The 22,663-nt window shown below is 44.0% G+C and overlaps 1 protein-coding gene across 1 annotated transcript; it reads left to right on the forward strand.

Annotated features, from left to right (window-relative positions):
- The first annotated feature begins 8,823 nt into the window (after positions 1-8,823).
- On the forward strand, positions 8,824-14,557 carry scxb (scleraxis bHLH transcription factor b). The gene is made up of 2 exons (XM_063198365.1): positions 8,824-9,996; positions 14,419-14,557. The coding sequence occupies exons 1-2, from the start codon at positions 9,355-9,357 to the stop codon at positions 14,455-14,457; spliced, it is 681 nt and encodes a 226-aa protein (XP_063054435.1). The 5' UTR covers positions 8,824-9,354; the 3' UTR covers positions 14,458-14,557.
- Positions 14,558-22,663: the final 8,106 nt, after the last annotated feature.

Here is a 22,663-nt window from a genome sequence, read left to right on the forward strand (position 1 = left end):
CATTTGCCTGAGGTTGGGCTGCCAAACACCATAAAGATGGGAGGGAGGGGAGAGAGAGAGGGAGAGAGAGAGACAGATAGAGAGAGAGAGAGAGAGAGAGAGAGAGAGAGAGAGAGAGAGAGAGAGAGAGAGAGAGAGAGAGAGAGAGAGAGAGAGAGAGAGAGAGAGAGAGAGAGAGAGAGAGAAGCAGTGTGTGGGGGAGAAGTTGACATCGATTCGCTGGGCGTTACTACTAATAGGGCCTACACTTTTCAGTTTAGGCTTCACGTTCACAACATGGACCGCCAGCCAATATTTGTACCTAAAAATTCATCAGCATGTACTCACCCACACCCAAAAACGGATGAGTGATGTTTTTCAGACTATAATCGGTGCTAACTGCAAGCTGGAGCCAAAGGCTGACTTCATAACGCATACTGTGGGGAATGAAATAAGCAGCTAGTTAGCTACTGCTTACATTACGGATGACCGCAAGCGGCCGTCTGAGGAGCAAGAAGCCCAAGGAGATGAAATAAAGCTGGAGTCAAGCCCAGAGGAGAGGAGAGGAGAGGAGAGGAGAGGAGAGAATAGGGGAGCCCAAAGAAGAGAAGAGAAGAGAAGCAATGGGGGGGAGAGGAGAGCTCAGAGGAGAAGAGAAAAGAAGAGAAGAAAGGGGAGAAGGGAAGAGAAGAGAAGAGAAGAAAGGGGAGAGGAGAGGAGAGCAGTGGAGAGGGGACAGTAGAGGATAGGAGAGAAGTCAATGGAAAAGGGACGGGAGGGGAGTGGAGACAATTGGGGTGGAGTGAAGTGGAGGAGAGGACAGGAGGGGAGAGGAGAGGAGGACTGTGAAGGCTATAGGGGGACAAATTTGGGCAGCCATGGGTAAGCGGTTAGGGCATCAGACTTTTATCCCAAAGACTGGCAGTTCGATGCCCGATCCACCAGTTTGGTGGGGGGAGTAATTAACCAGTGCTCTCCCCCATCCTCCTCCATTACTGAGGTACCCTGAGCATGGGCCCAATTCGAAACAGGGAAGGCAGCTGTCTTTCCAGTGAGCTAGCTGGACATCGAGTCATGAAGTGTGGATCGAAACGAAAAATTGCTTTATTTCCTCCCTCGGCAGTTGACTGCATTTGTGGGCGTAACGGGGATATTTGAGGTCAGCATCAGATGCTGATTTCGCTGCCTTGTTACCCAACATGCTGTGCGCCACCTCCCTCTCAACCGGAAACCTGAAAAACAAACATGGCTACTACCCAAGCTACTACCTTATCATACTCTTTATTCTGACCCTTATGTATGTAGATATTGAAAATCGAATGGATAAATCAACATTGTAGTATCTAAATATGCTGTCGCTAGATCTATTTATAGCCTATTTTATGTTTCTGCCGTCTGACGATCATTCACCGTTCAAATAGCATGCGTAAGCTAAGCGCTAACGTGATGAACGTAACTCCCGCCATAGAATCGCCCTAACATCAAATGCGCAAGGCAGCGCACTCGTTAGTGCCGTTCGTAACGGCTGCCTCATCAGCTAACTTCACCTATCTGATCAGTGACCTGTTTATGTAGGAGGAGAGTCATCGAGTCACTGCCTCCCGTTTCGAATTGAGCATTGGTACTGTCCTGCCACACTGCTTCCTTGGGGTGCCATTGGGGGCTGCCCCCTTGCACGGGTGAGGCATACATGCAATTTTTTTGTGTGCAGTGAGCACTGTGTGCTGTGGAGTGTTGTATAACAATGGCAATGACAGATGGGAGTTTCCTACAGTGGGCTTTAACTTCACTCTCTCCCATTCCTGTCCCTACAACTTTACTATCAAATCCAATAATAGCAAAACGCCCAAAGTTAATCGAGCAATGTCTTAATCAAGCAATGTCAGTGCTTTCTGTGCTCACCTCATCAAGACATAAAGAAATTAAAATGTCAAAACAGAAAAAACAGTATTGCATACAACACTGACATATTAACGTATATTACATTAACGTATGATGATGAATATTATCATGCATTTCAGTTTGTGAAAACCTTGAGTATGCATCTGCCCTTTTCTTTATGAGCAAAAATATGTTTATTTAGTCATAAGATTTTTATGAAGGGCTTAATGACTTGATCTCGACAAATGAATATCAGAACTTGGAAAATATTGATAAGATATTCCTTGAGGTTCCACAATTTGAACTCAATTATGTGAGCTTACTTTAATTGTGTGTTTACTATGACTGTTAACATTGCTGTTGATTAATCCATGGACTCCATCTGAAATTAATAATGTATGTTTAGATGAAAGTGTTTTAGTGTACGCATAGGATGATCTATGTGCCGGCCAATGGCCCTTACTGTCAACTACATCATTTAACAGCACATTAGTATTCCTATGGAACATTTGTAATTGATTGGCTTAATGTCTTCGCACAGTGGTGAATATGAGGGCTTGACCCCCCCTGCCCTTTCTCACTCACGGAAGAGGTAGCACACTCTCTTAGTCACTGTTAATGAAAACAAATCATTGCAAATTTGAAATTTCCTGTCTCAAAGAGGGGCCATTTTCTGCGGCGGAAATGTGTGTTTAAATAAGTGATTTTTCTTGCATTCCCCTCCCCCGTCCCCCCTTCCCACCCATCTCACAGGTCAGATGCAGGGGAGAACCCCCATTACAAGCACTGAGGCCTCCCCACTGAAGCAGAGAAACTCAATCCCTTTCTCCATACACAACATCTACGACAGGGTTGAGAGATCATCATTAAAAACTCCAAAAAGGTTGTCCTCTTTGCAAATAGACCGTCATGTTTAATTAAGTTCTCTCGTAAAGCTGGCCTCAAACGTTTGTGGCGAAGGTAATGTACCGCGGCTACTCAGATCCTTTTTTATCAGGTCAACGTATGTTTCGGTATACTATTTGTCTGTCAGACAGCCTTTCTTGAAAGAGTACAATCACTCTATAACACAGCACCTAACGGTGAACTAAGTATGAGACCTGTGTGAAAGGGGCTGTACACGACCACATAAGCACACATAAACACGCACATATGCACGCACACACACACACACGCGCACACACACACACACAATCGCACACACACACACACAATCGCACACACACAAACGCACACACACACACACACACACACACACACACACACACACACACACACACACACACACACACACACACACACACACACACACACCTGACCTGTGTGAAGGTGGCTGCAGACTGATTCCAGACAGCCCGCCGGTGCGTGGTGGGCGGCCTGCCTGGAAGCAGCAGCATACCTAGCAGGCCTGGTAGGCAGGAGGAGGGCGGTGGCAGTCTCCTCGGCAGCAGTGGCAAAACACTGATAGGGACCCCCATGCAAAGGACATGATAGGGTCTTTTGAAGTAGAGGCTGGAGCACACTGCAGCTTAGTTTTTAAGGGTTTTGTTTTTGTGTGCAAACACCCGACTAATGTTCAGGTGTTGCTACACCTTCTCCACTCAGAAGCTTCGAGCTGAGGGATGATGCGTAGTGTCCCAATCATAATAGGGGGCCCTCAACACCAATACGGGAAGGCCCTGGGCCCAGGGGCAAATGCCCTGCTCAACGCCCCCATAGAAGGCCTGGTAGGAGGGTAGTTGGGTCCTCTGCTGTGGCCTCTCTGCTGCTGCTGCGCTCTCTTTATGAGGTCTGGCGTTGTAGGTCCGCTGGGCCTCAACCTTTCAGGTTGACAGAAGGCCCCCCATACTCCCACCTCACACACACACATGCGCAAACACACACACACACACACACACACACACACACACACACACACACACACACACACACACACACACACACACATAATATTTCAAGGACATCAATTAATACATTGGCGTTAAAACAACAAATTGGCATCAAACAATGAATGTATGTGGTTTAATATGTCTGGTGACTTACAAAATGTTTTTTGTCGTGCTGAAGTGTTGTGAGCTGAACTCAGTGAGATGCAGGAGGAAATATAGCAAGTTACATAATGGGCAATCGTAGGTAAGTGGTTAGGGTGTCAGACTTTTAGCCAAAAGGACGCTGGTTCGACTCCTGACCTGCCATGTTGGTGGGGGGAGTAACTAACCAGTGCTCTCCCCGATCCTCCTCCATGACTGCCCCCTTGCCCAGGTGAGGTATACATGCAAGTTTTGTTGTGCGTGAGCACTACTTTGTGCTGTGGAGTGCTGTCTCACGATGACAATGGGAGTTGGAGTTTACCAGGTGGGCTCTCACTTCACTGTCGCATGTTGGTGCTGCATCCCATAGGGACTTGGGGGACAGCACTCACACTCGCTCACACTTCTCACTCACAAGACGGATACTCAGCTTCTAACTGATGGCCCGGAGTACAACGGCATGGAATTTTGGACGCGTAACTGTAAGACGGATTACTTTTTTTTCCTCATGAAAAATAAATCCTCTGGATGGCAGAAGGGAGAGGAAGCCCAGAAAATAGCAGAGCCCGAAAAGCAGCACCAGCGGGCATCCAGTACGAAGAGGCAGAAGCAGGCCTGGAGCTGGCAGATGGTTGGAACTCCTTCCACAGGCCTAGAATGTTACCTCATCTGCACAGCGTTCTCCCTGGCATCACCTCGGGTACTCAACTAATTCAACACCCACAATGTTAGTCCTACTCAATGTTTAAGTAGCACTGCTAAAATGTAATGTATCTTTTGCAGTGTTGATTCAGGACCTAGAGTGTGTGTGCACGTGTGTGTGTGCGTGTCCATGTGTGAGTCTGTGCGTGTGCGTGTGCGTGTGTTATTTTTTATTTCATTTTATCCTCTAAACAAAATTGATGCCCACCACAGTGAGATTAAAGCAAGCAATACAAACAAAACGGAAAACAAAAAACAAACAGACTGCCTGTCTTTTCTTTTCTCTCCTCTCAGTGGAAATGATTCTGACTGCTGCAGGGCAGGAATGGCTTATAGAAAGGCATGAACGGCTCAATTAAATGCCATTGAATGCACAGACTGATACAGCACTTTTCAGAAGGTGGGCATGCCTGGATAGGCCATAAAGCGTACAGGGCATTTGCCCAGTGGACATTTTGATGATTTTGGCCCGGTCTTCCCCTTAATGTAGTGATATCAGTCCTCATACCACCACAGCTGACTTCTCAGAGTCAGATTTAAAAAATTCATTTAGCTTCTCCATGCCTGCCTGAGTGGTCTTAGCTGAAAATACCCGGCCTTAATTTTTGCCCCAGTCCAGCCCAGAAGGTGGGGGAGTGACATCATTCTGAAAGTCAATGGAGATTCAATAGTTCTGCCTGCGTTATGTCTAGTGATCACATTTAATGAATCTGGACTTGCTTTGAGAAAGTTGAGAGACCAGCATGGATAGAGGACCTATTTAAAAAGTTTCATTGTCTATTTTAATTATCTTAAGGAAACAAAGTTCCGTAAAAATGTCAAAGTAATTTTATTGTAATGCTATTTTTGCTTATTGTTCTGTAAAGCACCTCGTAAGACCCACAATAAAAAATAGAGGAGCAAATGGAAAAGCCAGAGTCAGCAATGTTTCCACAAAGGTCTTTTCAGCGAGGTAGAGAGTTGTTTTGAAATAACACAGCACATCTTTTAGCTCTCTCTTTCTCTCTCTCCTTTCTCGTTCATGAGGATGCAAAAATTGTCACTTTTTACTTTGTGTCTCACAGTACCTATACCATAATGTTCGCCGTGAGGGTACTGCCCATTCTTCACTGGCATCTTTTTTCCTTTCTTCCTTTTCCCCCATTTCTCCTCTCCTCCCCTCTCTCTCTCTCTCTCTCTCTCTCTCTCTCTCTCTCTCTCTCTCTCTCTCTCTCTCTCTCTCTCTCTCTCTCTCTCTCTCTCCCCTCCCCTCCCCTGGCAGTGGACACTGTGGTGCAGCTGCTGGATGTCCTGTGTTGTGAGGAGTGGTGGTGCGGTGCGGTGCGGTGCGGTGCGGTGCGGTGCGGTGCGGTGCGGTGCGGTGTCGCGCTTTGGACCAGAGAGCTGGGCTTGAGGGGGCTGGCCCGTCCCCAGCAGCACTGACCAGACGGGGACGGGAGCGAAGCAGACAGCCACTAGTCCAGTCTAGTCTAGTCTAGCCTGTCGCAGACGTCCCACTGCCAACACATTAACAACACCACTGGGCCTCCTGCTCTTCAGGATTATATCCTGCTCCTTACAGCTTTAAATATTCTATTCTATTCTTTTCTATTCTATTCTTTTCTATTCTATTCTTTTCTATTCTATTATATTCGGTTTGGTTCGGTTCTATTCTATTCTTTTCTATTCTATTCTATTCTTTTCTACTCTACCCGACTCTTCAGGATTATATCCTGAATTTTACATTATATTCTATTCTATTCTATTATTTTCTATTCTAGGTGTGCGTGTGCGTGTGCGTGTGCGTGTGCGTGTGCGTGTGCGTGTGCGTGTGCGTGTGCGTGTGTGTGTGTGCGTGTGCGTGTGCGTGTGCGTGTGCATGTGCGTGTGCGTATGCGTGTGTGTGTGTGTGTTTTGGGGCATTGGTGCATCAGGGCATTGAATAAAACTTTAGGGTGCAAGCAAGGAAGTTGAGAATAATTGTGAAGCTGAAGTGAATAAGGATAATTGCAGGCAGATGGTGGATAACACTGCTGGCCCGGTGCATTGGGATTGGGAGACAGAATAGCTTAGTCCAAAATTGATCATGAGTAATTTTGTAATTCAACAGGTGTGCTTCAGCACGGGACAGAATAAGGTGCGTGCTGCCTGAAGGAAACAGCTTGGCATAACAAATTGGTTGGTGTCCTCTTTTGCTGTTGTGACTTTTCATTGTGCTGACATTACAAACACATTTTAATGGAAGTGTACATTACATTACATTTGGCAAAACACTTTTTTTACGAAGCGACTTCCAAATGAAGACATAATTATAGCACACAACACTGCAGATACAAAGTGAACAGGCAATATACAGAACAATAAGTGCAGATGCCAAGTGGGGTTAGTTTTTCTAAGTTTACGTAGTCACATTGAATTTAAGATTGCCTTTTTTGGAATAGCTGTGCTCTCACCCATGTATGCGCCAGAGTGCGCTAGTGGTACAAACCCTCAGTTACGTTATGTATATATGACACATCTGCTGCGCTCACAATTTCAAAAAAATCACCACTGTGCAATTAAAAAGAAGGAGAACATTTGGTCTTCGGTCTGCGGCTTTTCTAATGTTACAAGAATGCATATGAGGAAATATGATGAGCTATGATGTAATCTCTGGCCACCGGTTAGAGGTTTTCTCTATCAGGGAATGTGCATCTCTGAAAAAAGGCATAGGCCTATAATGAATTCACAAAACTGTTTGTCCTGCTGATGGGTTGCTATGGAGTAGCACAAATGGAGCCATATTGTGTAACACTATACGTTTTGGAGGACGTTTTGTTGGCCGATGAGGTCGATTCATTATTTTCAGAGAAGTGTTTTGTACCCGGAGGCACTTCATTAAGAAAAAGTAAGAGGAACTGAATTTTGCAAGAATCCGCCACGTTCTCTCATGCGCCAATTCATCAAAACTGCGGGGGAATAGAAGTCATGTCGCTGCATGTCAATGACATGACGTTGTAAGCGTTGATTTCCCTCAGCAACTGGTTGGCTTTTGCCAGGCTGCGCTGCACTCTCCCCTCCACATTTCCTCCTAAAGTCCTCAATGCCTTGAGCACTTCCTGTTTAATCAACAAGTGTTCTGACCGCCGGCCATTGGGCCATTACCCACTTCGCTGAGTAAATATTTCAAATCGATGGGAATGACAAGGATCAGCATAACCACTTGAAATATTACACTGAGACAATGTTAGACAACCTCAAAAGAGTAGCAGCAGTCTTGGGGCCATATGCGGGCAGTTGCGGGCTACAAGGACCCAGATTCGAATCTGGCCCTGGGTCATATTCCAACCCTACCCCATCTCTCTAATCCACAATTTTCTGTCCCACCATTCACTGTCCGTTCATAATGAAAAGGCTAAACAGCCCGTATATGTACCCATAGTATAACATAGAAACATAACAGTGTACAAAAGATACAGTGTACAAAAGAGTAGCAGTCTTCTCCCATCGCTTCCTTCCATGGCCACATGATGCTCTGACTGGCAGCCGTCTCTCTCCACATGAGGCTGAGTTGAACCACAGCTCACTCATCTGTTCATTTTTATCAGTACTAAAAATACATTACAGAATACTTCATCACGTCTGTATGAAGTATAAGTTTTGCCTTTCACTGCCTTGGATTGCTGAAAAAATGATTTGAAGAAATGTAGGCAACTCACTTTTTTATATATCTTTCACCCGTCCCATAAACACAAATACACAAGTATTTCAACACCACTGATCTCACTCTCTATCCAACTTTCATCATTGTTGCTCATAGCCACACGATACATACTTTCTACCTGTCTGTTTCTACCCTTAGTCACTCTCTCCCCCTATCTCTTCAGTAGCTTCCTCCTCAAATTCACATCCACTCTTGTAACTCTTCATATCATCACTCTGACACACTTTTTGTCAGTCTGTTTCTCTCTTTGCCTAGTTTGTATTTGTATTTGTATTTGTATTTGTATTTGTATTTGTATTTGTCTCTCTCTCTCTCTCTCTCTCTCTCTCTCTCTCTCTCTCTCTCTCTCTCTCTCTCTCTCTCTCTCTCTCTCTCTCTCTCTCTCTCTCTCTCTCTCTCTCTCTCTCTCTCTCTCTCTCTCTCTCTCTCTCACACACACACACACACTTCTGGATCTTTCACTGAAGGGGGAGTGGGGGCACAGGGACACTCCCCTTAACTATAAAGCCACAGCGGCAGCAGCTGCAGCAGCATACGGAAACACTCAAGTCTCACAGCACATGTGGACCAGGGGAGACACTGATGAACAGACTGAAGACTGGGGCAGCACACTCATTCACACTCACCACAACAACACACTCGAACACGCGCACACATAGCACATGCCAAAACCTACACACACATAGATGCACAATATCACACTGAAACACCTGCACACACACCTATGCATACACATCAACACACTGAAACAGCTACACACAGACACATAGATACGCATACACAGGCATACAAACCTGACGTCTTGCTTGTGCAGCAGCAGCAGCGATGAGAGAGTCCCCAACGAGCATGGTGCTGTCTCTTTAGAAGGCCGGGTGAGGAGCTGTGCTCTGTTAGAAGAGGATCCTTGTCTGCCAGGACTACACAGGCCAGCTTCTGCCTATGAGATCTATGAGACACAGGTCACGCTGTAGGTGACGAGCCTGGGGACTCAGCCAGGGGAGCGGGAAGTGGCTCAGAGCCAGAGGGGGGGTCATCACCACCACTGTGGGGTAAGCCGCAAGACGGGGGCGGGAGGCTGATATGTCTTTCACCCTGGTGCATCCAGGCTCGGGAGGAGGACGCCTCCTGTGCTCGGCCTCGGACCTGGACATCATGTCAGGGGATGAGGAGAACAATAACAGCAGCAGTGAGGACTCCCACGCTGAGCACCTCACCACGAAGGCCTTCCGCCTGGACGTGTCGGGCCTCGGAGGTCTGAAAGGCGCCGTCTCCTCCGGCAGGAAACGCAAACTGGGCTGCCGTCCACCTGCTCAGATGATGACGATGACGGGCACAGACGTAGCGGCGGCGGCGCGCACCGTGGTGACTGAGATCCGGCAGCGGCACGCGGCCAACGCGCGCGAGCGGGACCGCACCAACAGCGTCAACACGGCCTTCTCGGCGCTGCGCACGCTCATCCCCACCGAGCCGGCCGACCGCAAGCTGTCCAAGATCGAGACCCTGCGCCTGGCCTCCAGCTACATCTCCCACCTGGGCAACGTGCTGCTGCTGGGGGAGGCGTGTCGTGACGGACAGCCCTGCAACCGACCACCACCACCCAGCGCCCTGTACCGACCTGGACATGCAGCTCGCAACAGCAGCCCCCCCAGCCCCACAACAGACACAGAGAACTCACAACCCAGACAGATCTGCACATTTTGCCTCAGCAACCAGCGTAGGATGGTGAGTATCTTTGCTCTGTAAGATGGGGTTTGTGTTTCTAATTTAGTGTACAGTGGGGGGAAAACATCTTAGAAGGCAATGGGGAATTGTATGTGTGACATAGGAATTAAGGGTATAGTAGCACCAAGACCACCTTCCTTTTATTTTATTTTTATATCCGATTCAAATGTGCAAAAGATAGATTGTCATTTCTTCCTCTATGTTTAGGTGAAGAAAACATATATACGCGTACAATTTGTAATCCTTGCATCTTTTAACATGAAGCTAAACTAAGAAGACTCTAGACAGACTGTTTAAATGGCCATTCAATGCATTAATATTTTTCCGAAGGATAATTCTGTCAGCGAGGCTGTTATCGGGAGGGTTTTTTTTCCCCGAGCTAAACAAGCTGAAATATGGGATGGAGTGGAACGCAGGACAGGCAGAGGCCCAGCAGCGTGCAAACAGGCTGCAGTTCCACAGGCCTCTCAGAGTCAAGTCCTTGTCCCCTGTGAACGTCTCAGACACGTTTCTTTTCAGCATTCTGGAAACATCTGCTCTCATCCAAACCAGCAACACACTGACGTTTAGCAGTTTGCACAGTGTCAATGTAACACTTACAGAGGCAAATGACAGCACTCATAGAGCTGCTCCTACTCCCAAGTGTTGGATTAACGCTGCACTATTTACGGCGACACATCTAATGGCAATTTTCTTCACAATGTATATCCTGCTTTTAGCATTCTTATGTCAAGTCAGTCAAGTCAAGTAGGTTTTTATTGTCATATCAGCCACAGTACATAAAATAAGATGATCTAATGCTTCACTGAGAATATTGCAAAAAATAAATATATAGGGAGCAATATACTGAACAAATGACAATAATTCATTAAAATAGTGGTGAACACCTTTTGAAAAAATAGTAGAACTACCCTAATCATGTGCATATTTTTCATGACTTAAAGACTGTGGCAGACTATTGTAATGATGTTGTCCTTATTTAAAAGATGCAGACAATGTGATGCCTCCCTTCCATGTAGGCTAGTACTTAGATGAAATGTTTACATAAAACGCAAACATGCCCAACTTTTAAATAGGGCCTATATTGTAAATGATAAACACAAAATGTGACATAATCACTGCACTCAAATCAGGCTAAAACAAGAAAGGTGTAAGATTTATATTTGAGAAACTACAGCATATGAAAAATTGGATAAATGTTGATTTTCCTCTTTCAGCTGAATACCAAAGCAGACACATTTTGGCCGCGGTGCTGCGTATTAATTGTGCCAACGAGCATAAACTTTGTTTTTCTGGGGATCAGGCTGTCTGATCTTGTAAAACTGAAATAAAGTCTGTGATCTAGACAGACATATTTCACACACAATTCTAGAGGAAAGAAGAAATGTCATGCTCGAATATTTCTCACTTTCGTTCAAAGATCGGAATCACGGCTATTGGATACCAAAAACTTTCAAAAACCCGCAATCAAAATATCTTGCCCATCTCACATGTTTCCGGTGCTTTTTGATCACTTTCCATTACTGTACCACATGAGCTATCGAGTTATCCGCTTGAGATCTAAGGGACCCGAGGCCGTTTTGAAAATGTAGCCTAGGTTGGGTTCACAGGATTTTGCAGCAAACGAAAACAATTTCTTTACCTTAACTTTTCTCACTATAATTGATGAGTATAATAGTACTATAATACTGGGTTGGTTTTGGCCAGCTTAAAAATGTAATGTTAGATTAAAAGACTTAAAATGTTAAGGGTTAGGTATAAGTATCAGCTAACTTGAAAAAGAGACAACAGTCTCATTGTTATTATCCTGGGGGAGAAGTATATATTTTTTTTAAATCATACTAACCTGACGTGCTATAGTATTAGGTGACATTTTTGTTGGTGGTTTAGCGTGCTTCAGTTGGGCAGCCATGGCCTAATGGTTAGGGAGGTGATCTTAAGATCAGAGGGATGTAAGGTTCAAATCCCATCTTTCCTCTCCCCTACACCTCCATGGCTGAAGTGCCCTTGAGCAAGGCAACCTTAGATTGCTCCAGGGACTGTGACCAATACCCTGTAAATAACTGTAAGTCGCTTTGGATAAAGGCATCAGCTAAGTGTAATGTTACTGTTTGTAGAGTTAGGATGAATGGGGCATTGGTGGCCTCTGTTCAGTCCCTGCATGGCGGAGGTAATTAGACACTGCCTCGACTCCATACACCTCATTCACACATCACACACATAGGGCCTACACAGTTTTCCCCGTGTTTAACACTCTTTTAGTTGGTTTGACTCTTAAAGTGTTCAATTAACACTAACGATTCACAGCATTTACTGTGAACATACAGTATCAGGCATGAGAAAAGATTACAGTCACCTACAGGTGAGAGGAGAAACCGAATCCAGCCATGGCTTATCAAGACAGCAAAAACAAAACGATTAGAAGGGGGTTTTTTTGCACTGGTGCTTCTCCTAAAGAGGAGAGGAGAGGAGAGGAGAGGAGAGGAGAGGAGAGGAGAGGAGAGGAGAGGAGAGGAGAAGAGGTAGACGAGATGAGAGGAGAGGAGAGGAGAGGACAGGACAGGACAGGACAGGACAGGACAGGACAGGACAGGACAGGACAGGACAGGACAGGACAGGACAGGACAGGACAGGACAGGACAGGACAGGACAGGACAGGACAGGACAGGACAGGAGAGCGGACGGGAGGAGAGAGGAGGGGATGTTGAGCATGATTTACTATAATGAGGAGAATGTTTATCAAAGAGGAAATTTTGAGTGATGTGTTTTCAGATTATTTGAAATAACATGTAGAGATGATGAATGGAGAGATCAGGTGATATTACTGTAGAAAGAAAGGAGGATCCAAGGATCCAAACCTTGAGAGAATGTGTGTGCGTGTGTGCGTGCGTGTGTGCGTGCGTGTGTGCTGGCAGTGGAGAAAGACTGTGAAGAGGCTGTGATGAAGAGAACAGATAAGATACTGCACCATATAGGAAGTCCAACGCCTCGCTCGCTCGCTCTATCTGTTTCTCTCTCTCTCTCTCTCTCCCTCTATCTCTCTCTCTCTCTCTGTCTTTCTCTCTCTCCTCTCTGTCTCTCTCTCTTCTCTCTCTCTCTCTCTCTCCTCTCTCTCTCTCTCTCTCTCTCTCTCTCTCTCTCTCACACACACACACACACACACACACACACACACACACACACACACACACACACACACACACACACACACACACACACACACACACACACACACACACACACACACACACACACACACAGCCTCTCTCTCTCTCTCTCTCTCTCTCTCCCTCCCACTGTACTCCTCTGCACAGGGCTAAACCCCACACACATGGAAGCACTTTGGGCTCTAATCTGCGCCATAATAAAAGCTTGTCTTGGACCTATGATCGACATTAAATGATTACATTATCGGCAGCAGAATCAGCTGCACAGCTCACCAAGACATGCGGCTGATCCTCAGACATACAGGCAGTCACACACACCACATACACACACCACACCACACACGCACGCACGCACGCACGCACGCACGCACGCACGCACGCACGCACGCACGCACGCGCGCACGCACACGAACACGAACACGAACACGAACACGAACACGAACACACACACACACACACACACACACACACACACACACACACACACACACACACACACGCGCACACACACACACACGGATGAGAAATGATGGCCGGTGGGATAATTTTGACATTTTCTGTCGGATTGAGCCTGGGAAGTAATACGTCCAAGCCTGCCTGTTAAAGCTCATAGTAAAGGAAAGAACATTAGTTCACTTTAAACAATTATGATACTAGCTCTGCTTTGGTTAGTGGCCTGGCCTAGTTTTGCTGTGTACAAAATTTGGCAAAGCTCGATTGCACTATGAATTAGACGAAACCATGGTTATTTGAGTGATAGAAAAGAAATGACGTGGTCATTCTTGCCAATCAAAAGCTAAAGCGTTGACATTTTGACATTATCTTCACTTTCAAGTGACTATTGCTAAAACGCGGCAATTGGCGAGGGACCTGAACACTGAGGAAAATTTGGCAAATCCTTTGTATGCAGACCTTTTTTACTGTAAAAAAAATCTGATATAGAAGCTGATAAAAGGTTTGTAAAATCGTGAACATATTATTTATAGATATTTTATGAAGAATGAATAAACCTTAGTAAATGATTAAAAAAACATTTGTTAATGTTAGGCTTATCATTAGTAAATTATTAATTAAGTCCTGCTTTTTACGTAGGCCTATCCATTATTGTAAAGTGTTACCGCTTAATTAGACTGCTTCCAGTTTGTAGTTTATTCATATTTTCAATAAAACCTCACCGTCATTTCGAATGCAAAATCACGTCAGCAGATCTAACTCATTTGTTTTGCCTTATTTTTTTTATTTTTCTCCTCTGCAGACTAAAGACCGAGACAGGAAATCAGCAATTAGAAGCTAACCTGGAAGAATGAACGAGTCACAATGTAAGGATCTTCATCATGTATATACTTTGTACTTTTTTGTAAATATCCAAATATATTTAAAAGATGAACTACTATGATTACTTGTCTGTGTTTTCTGTTTGCACACGGCACCCTATGTGTGACTAATGTGAAGTGTAATTTATGGTTAAAGAGGCAAAAGGTCAGTATGAGAAGGATTACTAAAAACATCTGGAATGAATAATGCAACCACTGCGATTCGTTGACAACAGCACTGCCAACATAAAACAAACCAATGGATTGCATTACAATTCTCAATGTCATATAAATTCTGTAATTGCAAGAATTGGTTATTTTATCCATTTAAACTGAACTATTCCAAACTGAAATAGTATTAAAATTCTTAGTTTTGATGCTTATGTGTGATTGCATTGGGTCGTTTTAAGTCAAAGTCAAAATTGTTTATTTGCCATTTGTTCGCAAACTGTCCCGGCACACTGGAACTCTTGCACAGGCACTCTGAGTCAATGAATTGAAAAAAATGTAAAACAATATGACAGAAATTATGAAGACATTACAAATCCAAAAAGAGAAGAACATTTCAGGGGGAAAATCCATGAGGTTAATCTTTTGTTTTGCTATCAGTCTTACGGTAGCAGGGAAGACGCAGGGAATTTCCCCCTGCACTTAAAGAAACACTTCAGGGTTCCACAGTCTTGTACACATGTGGAGATACCTTTTCTGATATTCCAAACAGTCCTTGCGATTCCAGAAGTGGCTGGTGCTATAGCACAAGTGAGCGGCTATTTGATAGCCTCTCAATAAAACTGTATTATACCCACACCACAAAGCTCCATGTCGGAGTGTCACTCTGAGGCGTTTACAACAGACCCCACCTTCACCAGGTCCCCTGAAAATATAATGTAATTTTATTGTAAATATAATTTCTAAGATTTCTTTAAAAAAACACGTCATATTTCATGTGAAACTGCATAACATGAAAATTATATCTGGGGCTGGATAAGATGGCCTCACAGGCCGCAAACGACCCCTGAGCCATAGGTACCCCATCCCTGCCCTAAAGCAACGTGGGATTACTAGGTGCCTTGCCATAGCCTCTTAGTCCAGATGCGGTCGTCAGCGGGCCTATTCACTATTTGCTGAAAATACTCAACTACATCATAACAACATTTCTATGACATTACCAAGAGTCTTAAGTAACAGATTAAGACACTGCCATTCATTTTTTTGCAACATAGACTCTGCACTAAGGGGTTAAGGGCACATCAGCCAAGGAGGCCAACTGGAGGGCATCTGTATTCTTCAAACAGGTGCCATGGTGCTGTGTGTGTGTGTGTGTGTGTGTGTGTGTGTGTGTGTGTGTGTGTGTGTGTGTGTGTGTGTGTGTGTGTGTGTGTGTGTGTGTGTGTGTGTGTGTGTGTGTGTGTGTGTGTGTGTGTGTGTGTGTGTGTGTGTGTGTGTGTGTGTGTACACTGCGAGAGAGAGAGAGAGAGAGAGAGAGAGAGAGAGAGAGAGAGAGAGAGAGAGAGAGAGAGAGAGAGAGAGAGAGAGAGAGAGAGGAAGAGGAAGAGAGAGAGAGAGGAAGAGAGAGAGAGAGGAAGAGAGAGAGAGAGAGAGAGAGGAAGAGAGAGAAAGGATTGGGGGCACGGAAATACTGCATGGGGCAGCGAGAAGGGTCTGTTCACAGAAAACCTTGAATAAAGTATATACAGTGCACTGCACTTGAACAATATTTTAATAAACACACAAATGATTCCCAAATGCTCGTGGGTAAGTGTAATACAGCATCTTTTGAGCTTACGACAGAAAAGTAAGGTCAATAGTATAACTTCTCTGACATACTGTATTTGCCCATTTTTGTCAAATTATGCTGGTGCAAAAGTGAGTACACCCCTATGTTAAACTCCCATACAGTGTCTGAGAAGGGGCCGTATTGGCACAAAACATCTCGAAATTGAAAGGGATTAAAAGGGAGGTCATCGGTGTGCGTTTCATCCTTGCCTTACATTGAACTTTTACATTTGAAGAGCTCTTTTCCAAAATGAGATATATCCATTTTATAGAATGTTGGGAAATTGACATTTTTGTATTGGGCATTCCATTGAAATGCATTGCAAAACGCGTTTTTATAGAGGTTTTAAAGTATGCTGTCATAATATTTGAATGGCAAGAATTCACACATAGATGATAGGACATCTTAACTGTCAATTCCAATATTAAAATGCAAAAAGTAAAAAAAATGGTGGATATAGCGTTTTGGAAAAGAGCTCTTCATTTTGAGTCTGCACCTGGCTAAAATAGATGTGTGTGAGATTTGAATGAAATCCTATAGAGAGTATCATGATCTGCTTCAGTAGTCACAGTACATGTTGACAAGCATGTTTCTTTTGATGAAATTCAGCTTCAGATGTTGTATTTCACACATTTGGGAATAACTTGCTCCAAATGTTACTTTTCAACATCTATTGCTGTGCACTGTATTCTTTCATATAATATAACCGTTCCATCAATTGGTTGGGGACAAAAAATATTTTCTGTTTGGAATATGAGGTAGGCCTAGGGGTGGTGGAGTGGGCAAAAGATGTTCTAAAGATCCAAAAATGGGGTCCCAGCAGAAGAAAAAAAGTTTTGGAACCACTGGAGTAAGGGGAAGAAGCCACATGGTGGGAAACCAGCCTTAAAGGTGCACTGTGTACGATTTCTAGTAGTTTATCTCCAGAGAATTCATGCTGAATGTCATTATGAAAGGCACTTCTCCATTGTCCGCCATTTTGAATTTCCAGAACTAGGCTATTACCAGGGGATCCATCCAACCTGGCGATAATGAATACATTCCAAATTGACGAATGAACAAACATTGTATAAACACATAGACCTACCTAGATATAGGCAGGGGGTACGTTCTAGCCACAGAGCAGTCCGGGTGCCACAGGACAAGGCAAACACACACACACACACACACACCCTCAGCAAACACACCCGAACACCGGGAAAACTCCCATGAGCCTACCGTTTCGGGTGTTTTTATTAAAAAAATATGTCCTTGCCGCCACTAACTAGTTAGCTATTCAGCGGCTGGCAACGTCTCACGACGTCTTAAAACGACGGTAAAACAGAGGGACACACCTTGCCATGCGTAAAGGCAGTTCAATCCGTTACACTAGTAAATATTAGTTCATTATTTAGTAAATATTAATGAAATATGAAATTCATGAAAATTTGGCAATAGGCAGCACAGTTTCAATGAGCAGCATAGTTTCAATAGCTACTCTGGCCACCATCCTACACAGTTCACCTTTAAGGCTGGCTCTGCTTCTCCTCCTGAAGGGACTATTTGCCAAAACCAATAAAGATGATTCCCCCTCCTCCCCAACGGCCGCGGATCCTCATTAAGAGACCACCGCAGGCGCAGCCAGAGGGGGAGAGAAGAGGAGACAGACAGACAGACAGACAGACAGACAGACAGACAGACAGACAGACAGACAGACAGACAGACAGACAGACAGACAGACAGACTGACAGACAGGTTTTGCAGGATGCACAACCACACCACGCCAAGCCACCTGTTTGAGTTGAATAGGATAGCACAAAGCATAAAACAAATTCACAAAACATCTTGCTAAGATTCATGTGACTAATGAGATGTGAGCTTATATTTATGAATGCAATTTAAAAAAGGTTGGAAGAAGGGTTGCACAAATGCCCCCTTTTTAAATGTGTGTGACAGAACACATAGAAAATAGATAGATAGAAAGTTCACAAAAAATAAGTTCCTGTTATGTTACTACTATGATTACAGTTGTTAATGTCCTTATGTGGTTAAGGAATTGATGAAATGTGATAATAATATAAAATAAAACTTATTTTTCATAGCACCTTTCATGGAGGTGAAGGTTGCTTTACTGAAGGAGATGGGAATAAGAAATTGGGGAGAGGGGAGGAGGGAAGGGTTAAGGACCATAAGCCTCTGTGAAAATATTGGATATGAGATGCTTTTTTGAGATGCCCTGTGGGGGCTTGGTGGATGTGGAGTGGTAGATTGTTCCACAGAGAGACGGCAGCAACACAGAAGGCTCTACCACCAATGGCCTCTACTAGCCTCTTTTTAGGTAAGTGAGCATTTAAAATCCACATCAAACGGTTGTGAATTTACATAAATACCATCGGTCAATGAACTGTATTTGGGGCTAAGATAATACAGTTTCAGATCCAGAGACAGACGGAAGTCATATGAAAACAGCTGTCTCATATAACAGTGGCTTGGAGGAGGTGCAGGACTTGAACTCTAGCCTCGTGCTTTGTATGTGTGTGTGTGTGTGTGTGTGTGTGTGTGTGTGTGTGTGTGTGTGTGTGTGTGTGTGTGTGTGTGTGTGTGTGTGTGTGTGTGTGTGTGTGTGTGTGTGTGTGTGTGTGTGTGTGTGTGTGTGTGTGTGTGTGTGTGTGGGTGTGTGTGTGTGTGTGTGTGTGTGTGTGTGTGGGTGTGTGTGTGGGTGTGTGTGTGTGTGTGTGTGTGTGTGTGTGTGTGTCAGACCAATGAAGCATATTCAAAAACACTTGAGCTTGAATACATCTGAGATGTTTAGGTAGGAATTATCAAAAAACCCTCAGACAAAAGCAAAAACACTGTGTATTGGTGTTGGAATGATGCAACTTGTATTTTTCGGGCATGAGGAAAGGGAAGAGGAAAGCCTCAGAATTCCACTTTTGACTTCAGTATTGGATGAATCAATTTGTCTTTTAAGAATGGAAGTTTCGTTGCAAAATTTTGCATTTTATCATTAGAAATGACTGTTTAAGGCCCTGCCGTGGCCAAACGGTAGGGCACTCGTCTACCATGCGGCTGATGGGTTCAATTCCCAGCCCGGGTCCTTTGCTGGCCCTTCCCCGTCTCTCTCTCCCCACTCGCTTCCTGTTACCACCTTCACTGTCCTATCATAAATAAAGTCAAAAACACCAAAAAAATAGTACCTTAAAAGGTGCACTGTGCGAGATTTTTAGTTGTTTATTTTCAGTATTCGTGCTACCCATTCACTAATGTTACCTTTTTCATAGCCAGGCTGTGCCCTCCTAGTGACGCCACACCTTCAGCGTTGCCTCTAGTCAGGCAAGAAAAAATACAAACACGTTTTGTAGATATATGAGTCATAATTTAGCAATGAAATCAATGTAGTGACATAATAATAAGTGCTCATTTGAAAAATATTTTACTAGTAAATCAATTCACTGAATATGTATGCATAATCTATAGTCAAAATATATTAGAAGTATTATTTGGGTAATAGAATACTTTGTATTGGACTAAGGAGTATGGTCTAAGACAGGATAAGAATTTAAGAGTGTGTAAGAGAAGAGAGCATGTGTTCTTATCTGTGTGCTTGAGTGTGTGTCCAGAGTTTCGCTACCCCCACTGTCTGTGTGTGTGTGGGTGTGTGCTTGTTTAAGTATATGTGTCTCTGTGTCCCAGGATGTTTAAAACTACTGTGTGTTTGTGTGTTGTAATAAGATGCTTTTGTTTTATAGCTATATGTGATTAATCTGATGACTTGTAGACTTTTGGATATCTTTAAGTTTGTGGGATGTGAAAACTTGATGATTTGATGCTAAATACTTAATGAGTGCCTTTACTGGTATGCCCCCACACTGACCACCTCAAAGGTCAGAAAGGTCACAAGGAACTGTCAAGCTCTACATGATGAATAGGCAATTGGTCTTAGAGGTTTGGGCATCTGTTTTTCAGTATGTGTAAGCGTTAACCAGGAAGATGGACCAAGAACCAGACCCCACCAAGCGAACATCAGGATGACTACAATGGACAAAGGCCCAAGGGCTGGGCCAGACACTCAGACACACCCAAGGAAGCAGTTTTAAGCAAGAGCACAGGGAAAGATAGAGAGTTCTGATCTGTTGGTGGTTAGGGTAAGATGGAAACTACAGAACTCTGGCAATGCTTTAATCATTTAAACATTAATGTATGACCTTGTATTTTTTATATTGGAAGAATAAACCGGCTTAATTCGAAAATTGGACACCGCGCTCTCCGATTCTTTTTAAAATGAACACACAGGATTCCGGTTAGCACATAGTAAGTTTTAAGGATGGTTTATAAGATAATATTCAAGATTTTGAGTAGAATAGCTGGAATCCAACAGTTTCTGAGCTCCCGAAAAAACGGGAACTCCTCCCACTTTGTCAGGCAGCAAACAACCATTAGCAAAGGGCGGTGGGTCAACCATACTGTTAGGGAAATGTAAATTGTTATGTTCTTGGTCAGACCAAGTCTCGAAGAGATTTGAAAGTCGATGATAATCAGGCTACCTTTTCATGAATACTTACCACCAAAATCAAATTCTGTATTCATTATAACTGGGAAAATTGCACTTTCATACATGAAAAGGGGGATCTTCTCCATGGTTCGCCATTTTGAATTTCCAGAAATAGACATTTCTATAGCTATTTCTATAGCTGCAAAAATGACTGTACTTATTTTATCATTTTAATTGATTACTTAGTAAACGTTCATGAAAGTTTGACATTTCCTGCTCAGTGCACCTTTTTTTTTTTAAATTAAATGACTGTTTAGACAGTGTGTATGTGTGAATTCTTGCCATTCAATACACATATTTTGAGAACATACTTTTCAAACCTAGCCTATATAAAATACATTTTGCAATGGAATTCAATGTGATGTCCAATACAAAAATGACGTAAAATGGTCATAGAAAAAGCCATAAGGTCATTATTTATCAAACCAAAAACAAATTCTGAATCATTTAGAACAGTGGTTCTCAACTGGAATAGTCTTGTGACCCACAATTTGCCGTGGTCAATACGTTGTGACCCAAACTGTGTGTCGCACCGTCAGATTCTTCCAATAATAATAAAAAATATTATCATGCATTTCATAATATGCATTATTATTTGAATTGTATGCTGATATACAATGTGTCTTATGAAGTAGTGGAGACGAAAAGACCTATGAACCATGTTTCACTCTGTCTTCAACATCATAGTCATTTTTAGTGCATTGCATCACAGCTCCATGACCCACCCAGGAACCCCCCGCGACTCACTTTTGGGTCCCGACCCACCAGTTGAGAATCACTGATTTAGATGCAGGAGGCCAGCAGGTGCCTCCTCATCCACAGACAGGGGCGCAGCAAATTGTGGGCCTATGTACAATGAATCAGCTCCAATGGACCACCCCCTAGCATGGGCAGTCATGGGTAAGCAGTTAGGGCGTCAGACTTGTATTCCAAAGGTTGCCGGTTTGACTCTCGGCCCAGGGGGAGTAATTAATCAGTGCTCTCCCCCATCCACCACCGTCCCGCTGCGGGCACCATTGGGGGCTGCCCCCTTGCGCGGGTGAGGCATAAATGCAATTTCATTGTGTGCCGTGAACACTTGTGTGCTGTGGGGTGCTGTGTCACAATGATAATGGGAGTTGGAGTTTCCCAATCGGGCTTTCACTTTCACTTCACATAAATCAGACTGTGTGTGGGCCTCCTGTGGGGCCCTGGTGACTAAATCACTCTTTATCCTCCGTGTACGACAACCCTGTCCACAGAACAAAGCCATGTGCTGTATTGTACATAAACCAGATCAGAAGAACCACAGTAGTTCTCTGAAAAAGTTTGCCTTTCTATGACGAATTTGTAGCTTCAACATATAGTAGGGTTGGAACTCTTCATTGAAATCAAAATAAATGTATCTCATTAACTAGAGACTTTGAAATGAATAGTCAAAAAGTCACAGATTTGTCGAGCAACAAAAATCTTGCTAAGGTACTGTAAGAGTTTTGCAAAGATTCCAACACTACCATCAGAGAAAGTAGATAAGAGAGAGGTTCCGCTGGCCCATTGTTTCCGGGTTCTACTGTCGCAAGGGGGAGGGGGAGGAAATCCCCCTTTAGGCAGACCTAACGCCTGTTCTATTCATTCTAGGAGCATTATGACACGCCCCTTTAGGCAGACCGGAACCTGGTCACATTAGGTGCCCATAGAAACCTATTACGTTGGCATATCTGTATATACTTAAAGAATCTCTGCTACCGTAGGCCACGGCTTCCCCACAAGGCCACTGCTGCCCCAGGATCAGTATTCAGTGGAGGGCGAGGAGCTGTTGGAAGCACTGCATGAGGTAATCATGATTCTGAAGTCTAAACAGCTTTCCAAACTATCAATTTGCTGCTGCAGCTGCACATGC

This window comes from Engraulis encrasicolus, chromosome 5 (assembly GCF_034702125.1).
Source record: "Engraulis encrasicolus isolate BLACKSEA-1 chromosome 5, IST_EnEncr_1.0, whole genome shotgun sequence".
In the NCBI taxonomy this organism is placed as follows: domain Eukaryota; kingdom Metazoa; phylum Chordata; class Actinopteri; order Clupeiformes; family Engraulidae; genus Engraulis; species Engraulis encrasicolus.

Excerpts from the sequence above, each read along its gene's own strand:
- scxb (XM_063198365.1), top strand. The coding sequence starts at position 9,355 with ATGTCTTTCACCCTGGTGCATCCAGGCTCGGGAGGAGGACGCCTCCTG. Across the intron at positions 9,997-14,418 it reads TCAGCAACCAGCGTAGGATG|ACTAAAGACCGAGACAGGAA; the intron begins GTGAGTATCTTT and ends TCTCCTCTGCAG.